At 44.0% G+C, this 18,062-nt stretch overlaps 1 protein-coding gene across 2 annotated transcripts in view; it reads left to right on the top strand.

Moving 5' to 3' along the window:
* Positions 1–18,062, top strand: part of slc43a3a (solute carrier family 43 member 3a) — a 79,315-nt gene that overhangs the window by 5,636 nt on the left and 55,617 nt on the right. The window contains exons 1-3 of one of the 2 annotated variants that reach the window (XM_051932574.1): positions 6,084–6,476; positions 12,011–12,279; positions 16,606–16,744. In XM_051932574.1, coding sequence (XP_051788534.1) covers positions 12,123–12,279; positions 16,606–16,744 — 296 coding nt within the window. In that variant the 5' untranslated portion in view covers positions 6,084–6,476; positions 12,011–12,122. Of the gene's footprint in view, positions 1–6,083; positions 6,477–12,010; positions 12,280–16,605; positions 16,745–18,062 lie in introns of those variants that run through there. The other variant, XM_028812240.2, reaches the window with a different exon arrangement.

The following is an 18,062-nucleotide window of genomic DNA, read 5'->3' as shown; positions in this document are numbered from 1 at the left end:
GCCTTTCCAGGCTTTTCCAACAGCATCTTTTAGTTGTTGTCTGTTTTTGTGACATTTCTTCCTTCAGTTTTCCGAGTCAGGGTCATCTTTACCAGAATCACAGGCCCCTGGGTATAGTAGTGCCCATTGTGCCCATACGTTGCTCTTGGTCAGTGCCTATTGTGCCCATATATTGCTCTCAGCCAGTGCCCACTGTACCCATACGTTGCTCCCGGCCAGTGCTCATTGTGCCCATATGTTGCCCCCGGCCAATGCCCATACGTTGCTCCCAGGCAGTGCCCATACGTTGCTCCTGGCCAGTGCCCATTGTGCCCATACATTGCTTCCGGCCAGTGCCCATTGTGCCCATACGTTGCTCCTGGTCAGTGGCCATACATTAAGACGGCCCTGAGGTAAAACATGCATGTTCAATTGGGTTACAGTCTGGTGTTTGACTTGGCCAGTCCAAAATCTTCCATTGCTTTCCCCCCGATGAAGTCCTTTGTTGAGGTGGCAGTGTGTCCTGCTGCTTAATAAGGTTCCTCCCAATCCGTTTAGATGCCCTACCCCTAACCCTAATTGGTGTTGATGGCCTGTGCCTTCTGGGCACCCATAGGATTGGATTATCTTGGCAGCATTGTGGACAGAGTCTATGGGAACCATTCACTTAACCCTAACCCCAACACGGCACAGTTCCCAAGTACCAAAGTGTAACAGAGCATAGTTCTTTCTTTCTTTCTTTCTTTCTTTCTTTCTTTCTTTCTTTCTTTCTTTCTTTCTTTCTTTCTTTCTTTCTTTCTTTCTTTCTTTCTTTCTTTCCGACACTGGCTCCCCGAATCGAGTGAGGTGGCTCCTTTCATGCAGCTCCTGGGAGTGCGTCCGGTGGCTCATCAGCGTTACCTGCAATCACTCCTAGGTGTGGTGGCCCCCCCATGGAACCCAACAGGGCCTGAAGCCCTGCAGTAATCCATGGAGCCACACCAACCTGGGGGTGGGGGTGGAGAGTGGGGTAAGCAATGTTGTACACATCTGCTACCCTGGTCCTTCCACAGTGTCACAGCCTCCCATCACACTGGACAGTCTGAATTGTGGAACTGGGTATGCCCAATGATTTTGAAATACCTCGGATGGGTTCCCCCACTTTCTATGCTTCAGAATGGCCAGCTTTTCTCCCATAGACAGCTCTCCTTGTCTTCATCTTTGTCTATCCTTCTTAACTCCAAGTGCAGTCATCACAGGTGAAGGCCAAAGCTTAAAATGAGACTTAATGATTGCACCATCAATCTTAAATGACACGTCTGGGAAACGAGAAACACCCGAGAGATTGTTATGTCGTTCCAGTACTTGTGCTTACTTGAGAAAACTGGGAGGTTTGATACAAAATGTGCTCAGTAATACATGGTTTAGCATATCAAGATGGAAATACCAGGGAATAAAAGTCGAACCTCTGATCTCTCTTCTCAGCTTTATCTTTTGATCTCGCACACAAATGTCTTCAGTGCACAGCAAAAACAAATGAACCAGCCTTGCTTTTGGAGAGGGTACTGGCCATCATTACAATACACACTAAACTCTGAGGCTTTGTGTGATTGACGAGTTTTGTCTCATTTTGGGACTATGAAAATCTGGGTGGCCATAAGCAGTCCTGAGGTTCACTGTAGTGAAGGTGTGGATGGGACAGAAATATTCTCAGTTTTACTTCATCCAATTTGGGGAATGTGACAGCCGGAGCCTGTTCTGGCATTAGAAGACGACTCCAGACATGGTGCCAGTTCATTACAGAGCACACATACACAGGAGCGGACTAACAAGAGCCCATAAATGTAACTAAACTGAATGGTTATTGGAGATTTTAAAAGAATAAAATTGTACTCGGTGGAAAATTAGTACAGAAAAATGGGGAAAATGCACTAACTGCACTCAAACAACAAGCGGGCATGGGATTCAAAACCTGGAGGCTGGATAACCAGCAGTGCTAACCATTATATTATACCTCCATATATAATATAATATAATATAATATAATATAATATAATATAATATAATATAATATAATATAATATAATATAATATAATATAATATAATATAATATAACTAGGTGTCCCCTGCGGCTCCGCCCATGTAGTAGCGAAACAGGAACACAAACTTTGAAAGTCAATAAAAACATTTTTAAAAATGTAATTCTAGCCAAGCAGCAGGTAGGTACACTCCAATGTCAGTATCTGATCAGAGAGCGTCCCCCATGTGAGGAGAAAAGCACCTGGCCGTGATATCTCTCAATCAGCAGCTAACCTCTAAAACACACGTAGCCCTGATCTCTGTCTCAAAAACGTCAAACATTACTCTTTAACAATCTCTAGATGATGATGTCTGCTGAACAAACAGGTATAACTAGCTAAGCAGAGGCAAGGTGCACTCAACACGTGGAGGGAGGTAGAGCGACTCGAACAGAGGCTGGTGCTTGAGTGAGGAGGGTCCTGCCTGCCTCTCTATTCCTGAGGACCCACTCTACTCCCCTCAGCCTGCAGCCTCTGTCTCGGAATTGCGCAAATATGTCACTCCTGCAAGCGAACCATGATATTTAGCGTGATGAGAGAAGTTGCAAAATCAACCGGAATGTTCAAGCAAATTCTAGAAAAAACCTGATCTAAATCCATTAAGTAGTTCTCTCATGTTCGCTAGCTAAGTGGAGGTGAGGTACGCCTCGAGGCTGGTGCATGAGTGAGGAGGGCCCCGCACCCCCCTCCCCTCAGCCCACTGCGTCTCTCTCGGATCTGCGCAAACAAATCGGTCCTGCAAGCGAACTGTGATACTTGGTACGATGACAGAAGTCGCCAAATCAACTGGAATGTTCAAGCCAATTCTAGACAAAAACCCAAGTAGTTGTCTCATGAAAAGTGGACTGACAGACAGACAGACGTTGGATTTTATATATATACATATATATATACAGTATATATATATATATATATATATATATATATATACACATAGCATTCTTAGTCTGAAACACAATCTGATTGTATGGGTGGTTACCTACCAGGTAACGCATGTGGTTGGTCTACAAGTCGGCAAACATCCGCCACGTCCTTCCAGGCTGTGAAATAAACAAACCACACACTGTGGTACAACGTAAAGGGGCTTCGCCTCTGACGCTGACATCCGAGGTTCGATCCCCGCGAGGGGAGCCGTGGAGTGTGTATGCCTGATGAGCCCAAATAAGGGCAAAACACGTGTTGCGTACTCTTTGCATTATTTGACAGTAAACTATGTAATATATATATATATATATCTATATATATAAAATCCCTATGTGCGTCCAGATGTCCGTGTCCAGATGTGGGTGCCTTCTGGTGAAGTGCGCATGCGCGGGGCACGGTGCTATGCGCGATATTACTGTCAGAGAAAGTTAGAGGCGTTTTACGGAAATACAAACCAGTATTACTGCGAGAGGAAATTAGAGGTACACAATACAGTGACGCATATTACAGCCACATACAAGCCAGTATTACTGTCAGAGGAGATTAAAGGCATATTACCGACGCGCACGCCTGTATTACCGCCAGAGAAAATTAAAGGTATATTACGGACGTACAAGCCAGCGGACGTACAAGACGGTATCCTTCAATAAGGGCGCGCACAAAAAGGCGAGCCTCAAAAGGACGACCTCAATTGGGCGCAGCGAATAAAGGCGCGCATAAATAAAGATCTGCACCTGTTGCTCTTCACATATTCCAGAGCCATTTGAACTAAATTATCTACGCGCTCTTATTGAATAGAGCCGTACAAGACAGTATCACTGTCACAGCAAATTAAAGACACACAATACACGGCGGCAGCCCACGAAGAACGGTCAGCTCAGCAAGTAAACATCAACAAAAGAAAGGCTGAAAGAAAGAAAAATACGATCAACAAACACAATGAGGTCAAAGTCCCTTGCCATTTAATATAGACTGTTCCTACTAATGTTTATGCACTACTTTTCTAGCACCCGTTATTGTAACGGGCTAAATGATTAGATATATATATATATATATATATATATATATATATATATATATATATATATATATATATATACAGAATATAAAATATATAAAATCCAATGTCTGTCTGTCTGTATGTTGCGTACAATATACTGTATGTATTATCTTTTATATACTCTAAATGTCTACGCGTGGAAGTGTGTGTGTCTGTACAGCCCAGAAGTGAGAGGTAGAGTCGAGGTAATGACTCCACCTCTGAGGAAACAGAAAACTAAACGTCTACACGTGGAAGTGTGTGTGTGTGTGTGTGTGTGTGTGTGTGTGTGTGTGTGTGTGTGTGTGTGTCTGTTTGTCCTGCCCGGAACTGCAAGGCTACTACAGCATGAAGCTCAAAGAGCTGGCAAGGCGGCCCCAAGTTAACGAGTCGGGAGAAGAAAGTGACTCTGTTGCCAAAGTAGAACCCCAGACAAAAGAGAGAAAGTCTTACGCAAGCGACACGAGCACATCGGCAAAACGAAACCTCTGAAGAAAGACAGCCGCTTAGCCGTTAATTCACAAGCGAGGCGAGCACATCAGCAAAATGAATCCTCCTAGGAGAGAGACACCCAGAGTAGTTCCTTTCAATTACCTGACATCTCTACATTTCAATTTTTTTTCTGACGATTTCAGTAGATTCTAGGAGCTTGGGCTTTTGACAGCATGGGCTTACACAGCTAATATAATATATTATATTATATATATATATATATATATTATATATATTATAATATAATATAATTTGAGGGGGAGTCAAGCTAAAGTTACAAAATGTGATTTATCAGAAAGTGGAGCGACCCCTAACAAAACTGATGCTGTCATTTCTCAATGCAGTCTCCACCCTTCTCAATGCACTTGCGCCCCCTGCCTGGCAGTGCCCGGATTCTGGCAGAATTAAAGGTTTTGTGTCTTCCTCACAACCACTCATGCACCTGAGTAATTGTCAAACCCTCCATGCTGAGGGGTACCCCAGTCACTAGTGCAAGTTACTGTGACTTGCTGGAAACCAATGTGAAGTCTGTTATTTGATCCAAGCCGCGGGGGCTGCTGTCTCAAGGAGGCCTTTTGCTGCAAGATGATGCCCGCCCGCCCGCCCACACACTGCTAAGAACACCAAGACTTGTCTGGAGAAACTGCAGTTTGAGGTATTGCCACAACCTCCTTTTTCGCCAGATTTGGCGATGCCAGGGCACCATCGCGCACATACCCTTACTCACTCTTTAACATTTGAACTCCATCCAGGCTGAAAAACGAATCCGAAATCGCTGGGGCTGTGGGGCCTCTGCTCCCCTCGCTTGTCTTCTTTGGTTTCTTTTTGAATGTGTGTGACTTGTATAATCACAAGAAAGAAACCAAAGATAAAGATGTGGTAGTGTTAAGAAAACGGTCAGACAACGAATGCATTATTTAAAAAAAAAAGTATATACTGAAATACATTCTGCAAAATTGCCCTCCTTAAGCAATCCCCTCCCCCCCCAGCCCCCCGTTCTCGAGCAGCCATGGAACACTCCAGCCAGTCTTCACACTCCTGGCAATGTGCTTTATTTCAATATGTCAAAGCAGACGCTGGGGAGGGAGGAGCGGTGATAAGAATTGCCAGATGAAGCCTGCCACAGGCGTTTGTTATCAGGCAGCTGCAGACGCGGGTCACACCTTCTGGCCTCTGAGCAACTGTACAGTGGGCTTCGGCTTAGAGGGGGCTTTGAAAGCAGAGTTTGACTCATCCAAGTTAACTTCAAACTTGTCTAAAATGTGAAAAGATTTGAAAGTGTTGCAGTCAAAGCCCCAAAGTTCAGTCTGGTTCTCACAAATGAACTCACAAATGAAGTGACTTAAGTTCATCCAGAACTGGACCTCCAAAGTCACCGTCTCCATTTGTCACGGACGCTCCCACATAAAGTGTCAGATTGGAGTCGGCAGTTAACTCAAAGGGCACATCCCACCCGTGAGAAGACACATACAGGTGGTTTCCGGCTGGGAATTGAACTCGAGTCCCTGCAGGGGTGACGACACAGCGATAGCCACTGTGCCCTTCTAGGCCACGCAGTTGAAAAGCACAAGCAGCGGTCACATGAAACGCCCACATGAAAAGCCTCTGTATGATTGCATCAGGTTTCTTCCAACAGATGCATGGGGGGGTGCTGACAAGTCCAAGAAAGCACATATGGGCACGGTGGTTTGAGGTCACACCGTACAATGGAGAAACTCACTTTCACATGACTGGCAGAATTCTATAGCCAGCCTAAAACTGTATGCACACTTTTTTTTTTTTTTTAGGACTTCTGTATTTTTCACGCGGGTGACTCTTGTGACACACAGCACATGTTGCCCTGCCTTCCTGAGATATTTTTTGCCTGATTGGAAACATCTGGCGTCTGCCTGGCTATAAAAAAACCCCATGTGGTTGTGCAGCTTTTCCAAAGCACAAGAAAGCCACCAAAGCAGAGAGCAAAGGCGCGAGAGGAGACATTAAGGTAAAGTAATGTAAAGTAGAGCGTTGAATGTTCTGTTTGTGTTTCAGTCGGTGTGTGTGTGTGCGACAGATCTGCAGTCTGCTGAAAGGTGATAGGAGCAGAATATGCTGGCAAGAAAGTAAGTCAGTTGGACGTGTCATTAAAGTCACCAGCAAAGTTAAATACGGCTGACGGCGCACTGCACCACGGTGCACTGGTTTTGTACTTGGGCCTGCTGCATTCACTGGTTCGGCCCAAAAGGTGGCACCTGCCTGAGAGGGGGAATAATAAATTGAGGGGAAATGATGTAGCTGTCTTCTGTTGCTCTTGGCATCAATATTTTGTGGGTGGCATCAGTGGCATAGGGAAGGGTGGCCCTGATTGGCCGTAGACCTAGCCAATCAGTTCATTGTACCGTATATGAAATTTTGTAATTGATTGGGTATTGGTTATTTTCTTTTTCCTTCGGGTTCGAAATGGTATGTCAAATACTGTTGGTTTACTGAATTTTCAATCAATCAATCCAACGTCTGTCTGTATGTCTGTCCGCTTTTCACGAGAGAACTACTTAACAGATTTAGATCGGGTTTTTCTCTATAATTTGCTTGAACATTCCGGTTGATTTTGCGACTTCTTTCATCGCACAATTTATCATAGTTTGCTATACCGGTTTATTTGTGCAAATCCAAGAGAGTGTTTCAGACTACGAATGCTATGAATATATATATACATATATATATATATATACTGTATATATATATATAAATATCCATCCATCCATCCATTTTCTAACCCACTGAATCCAAACACAGGGTCACGGGGGTCTGCTGGAGCCAATCCCAGCCAACACAGGGCACAAGGCAGGAAACAATCCTGGGCAGGGTGCCAACCCACCGCAGGATATATATATATATATATATATATATATATATATATATTTATATATATATATATATATATATATACACATACATACAGTGGGGCAAAAAAGTATTTAGTCAGCCACCAATTGTGCAAGTTCTCCCACTTAAAGATGAGAGAGGCCTGTGATTTTCATCATAGGTATATTTCAACTATGAGAGACAAAATGAGAAAAAAAATCCAGAAAATCACATTGTCTGATTTTTGAAGAATTTATTTGCAAATTATGGTGGAAAAAAAGAATTTGGTCAATAACAAAAGTTCATCTCAATACTTTGTTATATACCCTTTGTTGGCAATGACAGAGGTCAAGCGTTTTCTGTAAGTCTTCACAAGGTTTTCACAAACTGTTTCTGGTATTTTGGCCCATTCCTCCATGCAGATCTCTAGAGCAGTGATGTTTTGGGGCTGTCGCTGGACAACACGGACTTTCAACTCCCTCCAAAGATTTTCTATGGGGTTGAGATCTGCAGACTGGCTAGGCCACTCCAGGACCTTGAAATGCTTCTTACGAAGCCACTCCTTCGTTACCCGGGCGGTGTGTTTGGGATCATTGTCATGCTGAAAGACCCAGCCACGTTTCATCTTCAATGCCCTTGCTGATGGAAGGAGGTTTTCACTCAAAATCTGACGATACATGGCCCCATTCATTCTTTCCTTTACACGGATCAGTCGTCCTGGTCCCTTTGCACAAAAACAGCCCCAAAGCATGATGTTTCCACCCCCATGCTTTACAGTAGGTATGGTGTTCTTTGGATGCAACTCAGCATTCTTTCTCCTCCAAACACGACGAGTAGAGTTTTTTTCATCTGACCATATGACATTCTCCCAATCCTCTTCTGGATCATCCAAATGCTCTCCAGCAAACTTCAGATGGGCCTGCACATGTACTGGCTTAAGCAGGGGGACACGTCTGGCACTGCAGGATTTGAGTCCCTAGCGGCGTAGTGTGTCACTGATGGTAGCCTTTGTTACTTTGGTCCCAGCTCTCTGCAGGTCATTCACTAGGTCCCCCCCGTGTGGTTCTGGGATTTTTGCTCACCGTTCTTGTGATCATTTTGACCCCACGGGGTGAGATCTTGCGTGGAGCCCCAGATCGAGGGAGATTATCAGTGGTCTTGTATGTCTTCCATTTTCTAATAATTGCTCCCACAGTTGATTTCTTCACACCAAGCTGCTTACCTTATTGCAGATTCAGTCTTCCCAGCCTGGTGCAGGTCTACAGTTTTGTTTCTGGTGTCCTTTGGTCTTGGCCATAGTGGAGTTTGGAGTGTGAATGTTTGAGGTTGTGGACAGGTGTCTTTTATACTGATAACAAGTTCAAACAGGTGCCATTAATACAGGTAACGAGTGGAGGACAGAGGAGCCTCTTACAGAAGAAGTTACAGGTCTGTGAGAGACAGAAATCTTGCTTGTTTGTAGCTGACCAAATACTTATTTTCCACCATAATTTGCAAATAAATTCTTCAAAAGTCAGACAATGTGATTTTCTGGATTTTTTTTCTCATTTTGTCTCTCATAGTTGAGGTCTACCTATGATGAAAATTATAGGCCCCTCTCATCTTTTTAAGTGGGAGAACTTGCACAATTGGTGGCTGACTAAATACTTTATTGCCCCACTGTGTGTGTGTATATATATATATATATATATATATATATATATATATATATATAATCCAATATCTGTTTGTCTGTATGTTAGTCCGCTTTTCATGAGAGAACTACTTGGGCTTTTTACTAGAATTTGCTTGAACATTCCGTTTGATTTTGTGACTTCTGCTGTCGCGCCAAGTAGCACAGTTCGCTTGCAGGACCGATTTGTTTGCGCAGATCTGAGAGAGACGCAGTGGGCTGAGATGCTCTTCAAGTGGTTATTTGAGTTACTGTTTAGCTTGAACCAGCCTGGCCATTCTCCTCTGACCTCTGGCATCATAAAAGGCATTTTAGCCCAGAGACCTGACACTCACTGGATATTTTCCCTTTTCCAGACAATTCTCTGTAAACCCTAGAGATGGTTGTGTGTGAAAATCCCAGTAGATCAGCAGCTTCTGAAATACTTTGACCAGCCCGTCTGGCACCAACAGCCAATGCCACATTCAAAGTCACTTTAGTCCCCTTTCCTCTCCATTTTGATGCTCGATTTGAACTTCAGCAGGTCGTCTTCACAACGTGTACAGGCTGAAATGCATTGAGTTCCTGTCACGTGATTGGCTGATTAGATATTTATTTGGCTTAACAATCAGGTGTACCTAATAAAGTGGCCGATGACTGTAAAGCATGATTGGGAAGAAATTAACTTGAAGAATACTGAGCGTATCCTTTTAATGAGGTACCAATCGCAGATTTTATTTCATTTCATGACTTGTTCGGGTTTTCAGCTCATTCTTGTATCGTAGATTTATTTCCATTCCAAGGTTGTCATCCAAGTAATTTGGAGTCTGAAGTAGACAAGTAATTCTCGGTCCTTCACTTTTTTTTCTCTTCAGTTTCAGTTTCCTTCCAAATATGAAATCTGAATATTATGCAGTGAACGCAAACTACCAAGAAGAACTTGACGGACAAGAACTTGAGAAGGTCGCCTAATTCAAATAGCTTGACTCGCTTGTCTGCTCAGACAGCAACACCCTACTGGCCAATGGCGGCATAGTTGAAATGGCATCAAGTCATGGGAGTATTTGTGACTGCAAGATCTTGAAAAATCTCAAGTCGAAGATTTACAAATCCATCGTTCAGCCGGTGGCCGAGTATGGGTTTGAATACTGGAGATGCGGATGCTATGGTGGGTCCTGGGGCCTCACCCGGTTTGACCACATCATGAATGAAGACATCCGCAAGATCACAGACATGGCGCCGATCGATGAGAAGATGTGCGGAAGACAACTTCAATGGTATGGCGACGACAACTCGGAGGCCAAGACACCTCAACAATTAAGCCCACATAGCAAATGGCATGAAAGACCAAAGAAACGCCAACTCGACCAAATCAAGGAGGAGATATGGCAAGGCTGTGAGGCTAAGGATCTGTACTGATATCCAAAATGTTGCCGGTTCGAATCCCCATTACTGCCAACAGGGATTTGCTAGGCCCTTGAGCAAAGCCCCCTCTTAACCTGCAATTGCTCCAGGTGGCGCTGTACAGTGGCTGACCCAAGGGGTATGCAAAAACTAACAAATTCCTAATACAAGAAATTGTATAAGGTGAAATAAAGAGCAAAAAAAAAAATTAATTGACGTCTCCCCCAGAAGATATTCTGGATCAAAACAAAATGCGAGGAGAGAGAGATAGATAGATAGATAGATAGATAGATAGATAGATAGATAGATAGATAGATAGATAGATAGATAGATAGATAGATAGATAGATAGATAGATAGATAGATAGATAGATAGATAGATAGATAGATAGATAGATAGATAGATAGATAGATAGATAGATAGATAGATTCTTTATTAATCCCAAGGGGAAATTCACATACACATTTGCAGTGGTTTATGGGTAGTTCAAACACAGAGTGCTTAGAGCATCTAGTTGAAGGTCAAACAAACATGGACGCCCCTCTGTGGAATTGCACCATTGTGAAACAGCGCACCCTTGGGCAGAGGCAGTGAAACCTGCTGAAATTTACGGAAGGATGTTCTCTTGTGGAGACCAGTAAGATGTTTGGGTACCCAAGATGTGCTCCCCAAGCCATCGTGCATTATGGTTTGAGCAGATCTGTAGCTGATATCCACATGGGCAGCAACAGTAGACAATGTAATCCGTCGGTCTTCTTTGATGAAGGCACTCTCCATGCCAGTGTGGGCTTTGTTCGAGATGTTGATGGTCGACCAAATCGAGCTTCGTCGGTTACACTTGTTATTCCCGCTTTAAACCTTTCTACCCATTGATAAACTTTTCATTAAGTCCCGCTGTTTTCACTTCTTGGTCAGGCTGCCCAGTGAATGGGCACCACTGCTGCATTTTCAGCTCCAGGCACCAGAGTTCCCTGCCCTGCCAGGTCTCTGCCTCTTACTCTGAATGGGTTTCCTCCCTCAATGTATACATTGTGTTAATTGGTATCTCTAAAAGCTGTCAAGTATGAGGTTTTAGGATTCCAATCTTCTACCAGGATAGGCCGCAGATCCACAAAAACCCCAAAATGGCAACAGTATGTTCAGAAAATGTCAAGGTGGATGTGTATCTTCTAGAAACCCATTCAGGTTGGACTCTGGAAGTTCATGTTCTATTTTGCTGTTGCAGCCCTGGCTGGTTTGGGCCTGCTGTAGTTAGCACATCCATAACAGTATATGATGCACAACTAGTTGAGATTTTTGTTGAAGAAATAATTGAAGAGGCAACTTTTCCTTGGGTTTTTCACACACATAGACACTCGTTCTTCCATCAAGAACATGATGCGTGAAGATCTGATGTTTGCCCTTTCAAATATCTTGAAAAAAAGTTATCGATTTCCATGGGGTGTCCAGACTGCAGTGTATTCAAACTATTGAAGAAGCTGGTCCACTTAAACGTCTACTCTGTACATGCGACCATAATAACCTTATAAGTCAAGACTTGTTGTTTGCTCCTCTGACCGTCATGTAATATTCTTCATACAAACCTATTTAAAATGTCTGCTTTGTTCAACTCTTCACAGGTTTGCTGAGACCAGGACCGACAAACTGCTAAATTACCAGGGTGGAAATCGTATAAGGAACTGAAAAGCTCTGGATCCCCATCCACCGTCCGCATCTAACTCGGGAGGCAACATGGTGCAGGCAAAGCGGCTGGCAACTTTAATCACGGGCCTGGTCGAATGCTTGTGCTTCGCCGGCATCCTCTTTGGCTTTGCCTCCATTGTCTTCGTCTTTAAATCGGAAGGCTACTTTAAAGAGCTGTGTGTGAACGGCACTGCCAATGTAACAGGTAAGCGGGCCTTGTTTGTCTTGTGGACTTCTGTTATGGTCGTTACGAAAGCAGTCCAAGAAGGACTAGAGAGTCACCGCAGGTTTTATCAGATCAGCCGTGTCCTCCTCGCCAATTGTGGGTGGAGGTGTCTTTGTCTCATGGGGTTCCTCCTTGTGTCGTCTGGTCTGGAGTGCACCACCAGGGTAACCATTCCTGTCATTGTGGTGCCCGAGTTTGTCACCTGCTGACATTTGCAACAGTGGGTTTTAATAGCCACTCACTTTGCCATATCTTTATCCGAGCTGTGGATTGCAAAGGCGTAAACCTTGTTCTGAACCTACCGCGATTATTTCTTGTTTTTTCTGATTCAATCTCTTGGCTTCCTGACTTGTCATTCTGCCCTTCGATTTTCGTTCTTGCTCTTTAGCGTTGTGGTTTCAGCACTTATCAATCTCCCAGTTTTGCCCTTTATCTGTTTTGCGTCTGTCCTTTGGGGTTGCAATTTAAAAAACATATCGCTTTCCCAGTTTTGTCTCATTGGTGTTGTAAAAGATGTCAAGACGAAAAAGAAAAAAAGTTGGGGTGACACTGCGACCCCGTGTGTCATTAAGGCAAAAATAATAAAATGTTTTCAGCGAAAAGAATGCTGTTCAGAACACAAGTCTCAGACTAGACTGGCTAAGATGGTGAGACTTCCTGTTAAGTACAGGCCAGGCAGGAAGAGGCGGGTCCAGACAGACAAGACACCGGATGTGATGTCAGAGGTGGTCGGGTTGTCAATCATCTGGTTTGTAGAGGGAGGAAGAGAAGAGGCTTTAATATACACCGCCATCTTGTGGATCGATGTTGAATTACCACCACCAGAGCCTTTAAGCTGTCCCCAAGGCACACATATGTGGCAATGTATACAACAGCAGTAATTTCACAATAAGTAGGCCTACATTTGTCACGAGTGGGCAAACTAATATGCGCATTTTTGTTTTTTGTTCTTTTGCATATCTAGTTTGAATTATTTTTCTTGCAAACCCTATTTTAAATCCGCTTACAAATGGTGAAGATACATTGACTGCCTACCTTTTATTGATATCTAAGACCTTCCAGCGCATCACAAGGTACAAACGACCAAGTAATCTCCATTATGAATTTCACCAGAACAGTCGTGGCCAAACGTTTTGAGAATGACACAAGTATTGGTTTTCACAAACTCCAAGGATTGATTCTGTCAGAATGGACTGTTGCCATCAGTCAGGATTGGGCCCAGAAGTTGATGGACAGCCTGCCGGGGTGAATTGCAGAGGTCTTGAAAAAGAAAGAAGGGCCAACACTGCAAATATGGACTCTGTGCATGTCAATAGAAGCCTTTGAAACTTATCATCTGCTTGTAATTCTACATCAGTATACCAGAGAAACATCTGACAAAAAGATTTAAAAACACTGAAGCCGCAGACTTTGTGAAAACCAATACTTTGCCATCCCTTGCATTTAGTGTATGCATATCTGATACGTGCGTCTCACTCAACTAGATTATTACAAAAATCGCCTCTTCCGATATTTCGTATCCCAGCCATGCACTATTATCTGTTTTATCAAAGCTGTGTGCCTTTCCAGCTGTAACAGAAGTTGGAACCTTTAACACCAATCGAGTTGATGGCTGGTGCATATCAGACAAATCCGTGACCTGACCGGCCCTCTGATATTTGGTGGCTAAGCGGTCGTAGATTTTCCAGCAGACTCAGCAGTGGTAGGGCTGGTAGCTCACCCATCGATAAAGTGAACACAGCTAGCGGGGAGGTTTTCACTCGCCATTGGGGCATCATTGAAATTTTCAGTGCTGACATCAGGCATATTCAGGCATTTGTGTTTGTTTCCTTTCGCTAATAAAACCTAAACTGGCTGTTTATCGAGACGACATCCACATTTCCCTCCAACGAGACGTCGATTAACAGTGTGATGAGGGGATTCACGAGCGATTCATTCTTTGTTGAACGACTACTTTTCAATGAATCGAATAAATGGATTCAGTGGAGCTGAGCGGGAGTGCTAAAGTAACTCTGGTAACTTACTAATAAATAGTAGCTAGAAGTTACTACTCCAGTAGATTACTCCTGACTCTGATTCCTTCAAGTGCGGCTTGCTGGATCCATGTGGAAACCAGGGTGGTGGTCCTCCCGCAACAGCGCCCTCTAACCTCACCCAAACAGGGCTACACTTCTGGACTCCAACTCACATGTACCCTTGCGGGTGTCCAAACTGGGACGCCTTGGGAGGACCACTACCCCCTGTCGTATGGGGGATGGAACTGCTGTCTGGCCAGGCAAGAAGCCAATTCCTCGTCCCGTCCATAATATTTAGAAAGCGTAATGAAGAACAAAAGGAGCCTTGTTACATACAAGTACATGAGCAGTCGATGAATTTTTGCTGCCCCTCAATTAATATATTACCGATTACTCTATTGTTACTTTGCTTGCTATTGGATTAGTTTTTGTGTTAATGAATCTATAAAGATTCTACATGGCCCTCTGTTTTACTTGCTGTGTTTTTTTGTTATCTTTTCTTAATGGTGTTTCCCCCTCTACTGGAATTGCTTTGGGACTCTTGACTATGTAACCTTATCCCGGTTTTGTGCATGCGCGTAAATGTACTCCCCGAGACGCCAAATGAAGCCACACCTGAGCTTTTTGAGCTTTGACCTAATTCGCCAGGGGGAGGCTCAGGGGTGGTGACACCAGAGTGGCCCCGCCTCCTTGGGCTCCTCCCACAAAGGGTAAGGAATGGAGGCGCATTTAAAGTAACAGGATGTGGTTATAAATATAACAGAAAATGTGATGTCAATTTCTAACCGGCTTAATCCAGAGCAGGGGGTGGAGCCTATCCCAGCTAGCATAAGGCAGGACCAACCTCCTGGAAGGGGTGCCAGTCCATTGCAGGACGCACTCACACACACACACATACTTGGGCCAATTTTGTGTCACCAATCCACCTAACCTGTATGTGTTTGCACTGTGGGAGGAAACCCACGCAGACACGGGAAGAACATGCAAACTCCACGCAAGGAGGACCAAAGATGAGAACCCAGGTCTCCTAACTGTAAGGCACTGTGCCACCCATAACAGAAAATACGTAAGAATATCTCTTTATTATACAAAAAAAACGGGACGAGACGTGACTTTTTAGCCTGAGTCAAAACGAGAGTTTTAGCCTGGGACGAGACGTGACTCTCTATTATACAAAAAATATCCTGGGACGAGACATGACTTTTTAGCCTGAGTCAAGACAAGAGTTTTAGCCTGGGACGAGACGTGACTTTCTCAGAGAGACACTTTCACATCCCGCGAGACGAGACTTTGCGCCAAGAGATTTAACCACAGTCCGGGGCCAGAAATAAAAGACAAAGAGTAGATGACAAAGTAGAACGTCGTAAAGAATTCAAAAACGTTGGCGCGATACACATGCAGAGCAGGTTAGAGATGATGGAAGTACTAAAATTCGAAAGTCTCCAAAAAATGATAGTACAGATCACATTAGCTCAAACAAATGGAAAATATTACTCTTTGAAATAACGGAACCGTGAAAAGAGATCGAATATATTGTCAGAGTCAGAGACTTGCAGATCGTCTAATTCGTGTTGCCATCAGGGAAAAGTAGTGTTTCTTCCCACTGAAGATGCGTATCCGCGAGAATTCAAAGATTTGCTGTTTGGAGAAAGTGAAATCCACATACGTGAGCGGCAGAGACGTGAAGTGGCTGGTACGTAGTGCAGATCAGGGGGTTGGCAAGCAAAGCTAGCAGGGAGCGAAGCCCCCCAGTGCAAAATAATAATTCAAAAATAACTTAAAATTGACAAAAATCCCAACCCCTTCCTGCTCCTTACATACCCAAAGTCCACATCTGTGACCTGTGGCCCGAGTTTGTATCTTCTTATGCTTTATAGTTCCCTTAAACATTTTCAGAGAAACATTTTGGCTTACAGAGTGCTGCCTGTTGATATTCACCAATCCGATTTGCTAAATTAATTTTAAAGTCGGTCGTCTGTGCCATTGATGACAAGACATTGCCAGGCCTTCCTTAGGCATTAGCAGTTCAGCTCCAGGCTTTCTTGTCCAAGCTGAAGCAGTGTGGTCCTCACTGAGGTGGACAATTTGTTCCTTTTTCGTCTCAGATCCCAGAGTTTTGATTTTTATTTGACTGGATGAGTCTACTTGCTTTATTTACTTCTGTTAGTTAATCTGCTGAAAGACAAAAAAAAGAAAGGGAGCAGCTGAATGGATAACGGAGGTGAAGACTGCAAGTCGAGACCCTCTGCCCACTTTTGACGGTGCGTCTCTTTTCTTGTTCTTCCTTCAGATGCAGAAAGATGCAGTGCCCAAGACGAGCAGTTTTCCCTCATCTTCACCATCTCGTCGTTCATGAACAATTTCATGACGCTACCTGCTGGCTACATTTTCGATCGATTTGGAACCACCGTGGCCCGACTTCTCGCCATGTGAGTACTTCGGAGTTCTTGACGCAGCTCACCGCAGCTGTCTCGTGGAGGAACGTTTCTCCTGCAGGCCATCACTTGCCAGTCTCTCTGGGTGTCCAGCTTGAAGCTTCTCTGACCCAAGCGGGTAGACGATGATGGCAGGAGACAGAGGGCCGCAGGGAGGTTGTGTGGGAGGCTTTTGGTATTTTAAGCCCTGCTGCCTGGGATTAGCCAACTGAGGGATTTAGATGTGAAGGACCCAGAGGGTATGCTTAGAAAGATCCACCATATTTGTAAGTAGGGCTTTCATGGTGTGCCCCAATTTGAATTCAGCCAAACACGAACTTCCATGTGGCAGATTTAAAGCGCTGGCTCAGGAAGGGTCATATAAGAGGAGGAGCACAGGGATTCAGGTGCTTCCTTTCCCTTTATTGCATCCTGCCTGTCTGTACACATGAAAGTATGCATAGAGAGTTGAAATACGTGTGCCAATTGACTAAATAATTCCACTTACAGTGAAATCTGCCCACATCACATACAGCCGTCTGGCTCTTAGGAATGAATCGTGGTTGTCACACCTTTTAATAAAGGCAAAGCTCTTCAGTCGGGACCACTGTGGGACACCTCAGAGCCCCAGACTCCAGACACAAGTGCACAGGTATGGCCAAGGGTTCAAATAAAGTATAATTACAAGCACAGTTCAAGTTATCTTCATTCACCACCTCCCGACTCCATCTCTGTGTCTGAGAAGAGGTGGCCTCTTTATACTGGACCTCGACGTTCTTCCAGTCCTTGTCTGGACCTTGTCCAAAAGCAACACGTCTGGGTCCAAAAGTGGTTTGCATCAGTTTAGCTTCACATCGGCAGGAATTATTTAGATAACCAAGTCCAAAGTCCATAGACCAGAGTGCTGGGGCAGCATTCACCGGTCATTCACCTGTTACACATAAACATGTTGCTTGACCTCGTTGGCCATAACTCAGTTTGTAAAAATTGTGCCCAGTCTGTGAAATTCATCTTCAAACAAAGCATGTTGAACAGCTGGCACTCGATACGAGGGAGTAACAAAATGCACATTTGGTGTTGATGCAGAGAGATGAGAAAAAATTCAGAGTAGTAGGCAACACTAAAGAGGACCTGCGTGAGTGTGTGTGTCAAGGTGTGTGTGTGTGTGTGTGTGTAAATGAGTGGGCACCCTGTCTGCCAGGGTAGGCTCCTGCCTGGCACCTCAGATAGATAGATAGATAGATAGATAGATAGATAGATAGATAGATAGATAGATAGATAGATAGATAGATAGATAGATAGATAGATAGATAGATAGATAGATAGATAGATA

The sequence above is a fragment of the Erpetoichthys calabaricus genome, chromosome 10 (genome assembly GCF_900747795.2).
Source record: "Erpetoichthys calabaricus chromosome 10, fErpCal1.3, whole genome shotgun sequence".
Lineage (NCBI taxonomy): Eukaryota > Metazoa > Chordata > Cladistia > Polypteriformes > Polypteridae > Erpetoichthys > Erpetoichthys calabaricus.
This window is presented reverse-complemented; position numbering and strand designations above follow the sequence as displayed.